Here is a 1,289-nt window from a genome sequence, read left to right on the forward strand (position 1 = left end):
TCCCAATAAAGGCTCCTACTTTTTCAATGTTTCAGCTCAAGGAGAACTTAATCACTAAAAAACATTAATCTCACAGAGCACATCTTATTGTTAGACCCAAAACCAAAAAAGAAAAAGAAGTGAATACCTGTTTAGAATCTCCTTGAAGATTAAGTAGAGCCGAGTAGCGATCCTCCATAGCTTCTCTCCTCCCTCTCTTACAATATACAGAATACCCATTTGCTTCTTCCTCCACCACCTCCCTTGCCGCCATCGATGGCGTAGCCGGTGCCCCAAAACACATCGAAGACACCGGAATATCAAGCCTCGCCGGCCTCTTCCTCTTCAGCACCGTATTAGGCGATGAAGACCCAGAAGTCGAAACCGAAACAGAAGATGAAGAAGAAGAAAGCCCAGTTGGTGGTTTCGGTAACCGAAGCCTAAAAGGTGAAGAAGGCGAAGAGGGAGCAGACGAAGATGAAGAACATGGCGAAGGCTTTAGATGGCTTAACGGTAGTGTTAACGCTTCTGGGGAAGCTGTGATTATCGAGGTCATGTTGCAGAACAAAGACGATGAGGGTGAGAACACAGGCGAGTTCGAAACAGCTACAGACATTTTTATTCTTGCCTTTACTTTCTTTCTTTTTTCTTTTCCAAAAACCAATAACAACGCTCTCTCTATTACGAGTATAAATTTACAGCAGCAACAACAACAACAACAACGTTCGACTTGTTTTGCTCTCTTTTGTCTCCGATTTCGCTTTTTTCTGTTTTGCTATAATGCTTTCTTTGATTCTCTCTGTCTTTCGTTTGTGTATGCAAAATATACAATGTTTCTGAGATTTTTTTTGTTCCGAAAGACAGGAGAGAGAAAGGTATTTAAAGGAAGGGTTTTTGTGGAGAGAGAAATGGTGGGGTCGTCTTAATTCCGTGTTTTTTAAGCGCTGAGCGCTCTTTGGCTTAATCTTAACGTCTTTTGACTAGTGATTCGTGGGCCCCTTCTAGAATGTACAAAGTCTTTTTTGCCCCTTCCCACGTTTTCCGTTTTTTGAAAGGTTCATACTTCATAGCTCATATACAGCTGGGGGTCTACAATTTTTCCCCCAAAACGGGAGACGAGTTTTTAGGAAGTAGGTTGGCAGCTGATGTTCACAACTAAATTCCGTGTGATTACACTTTACAGGTTTGGTTTCATAACTACTTGTTTTGTTAAAAATAAATTTTTTCTTTTACTGAAAGTATTTAGAAAAAAAAAAAAAGTTGACTTTTGGGACAATAAGATTCGCTTTAAGAATAAAAATAAGTTAAAA

At 40.0% G+C, this 1,289-nt stretch overlaps 1 protein-coding gene across 1 annotated transcript in view; it reads right to left on the reverse strand.

The window, feature by feature from the left end:
- The window catches only part of LOC112022288 (probable protein phosphatase 2C 25), a 2,581-nt gene extending 1,706 nt beyond the window's left edge, over positions 1-875 (reverse strand). Inside the window, exon 1 of the mRNA XM_065769931.1 lies at positions 75-875. Within this exon, the coding sequence (XP_065626003.1) occupies positions 75-595 (521 nt within the window). The 5' untranslated portion in view covers positions 596-875. The remainder of the gene's footprint in view (positions 1-74) is intronic.
- Positions 876-1,289: the final 414 nt, after the last annotated feature.

This window comes from Quercus suber, unplaced genomic scaffold (assembly GCF_002906115.3).
Source record: "Quercus suber isolate HL8 unplaced genomic scaffold, Cork oak 2.0 scaffold_1718, whole genome shotgun sequence".
In the NCBI taxonomy this organism is placed as follows: Eukaryota; Viridiplantae; Streptophyta; class Magnoliopsida; order Fagales; family Fagaceae; genus Quercus; species Quercus suber.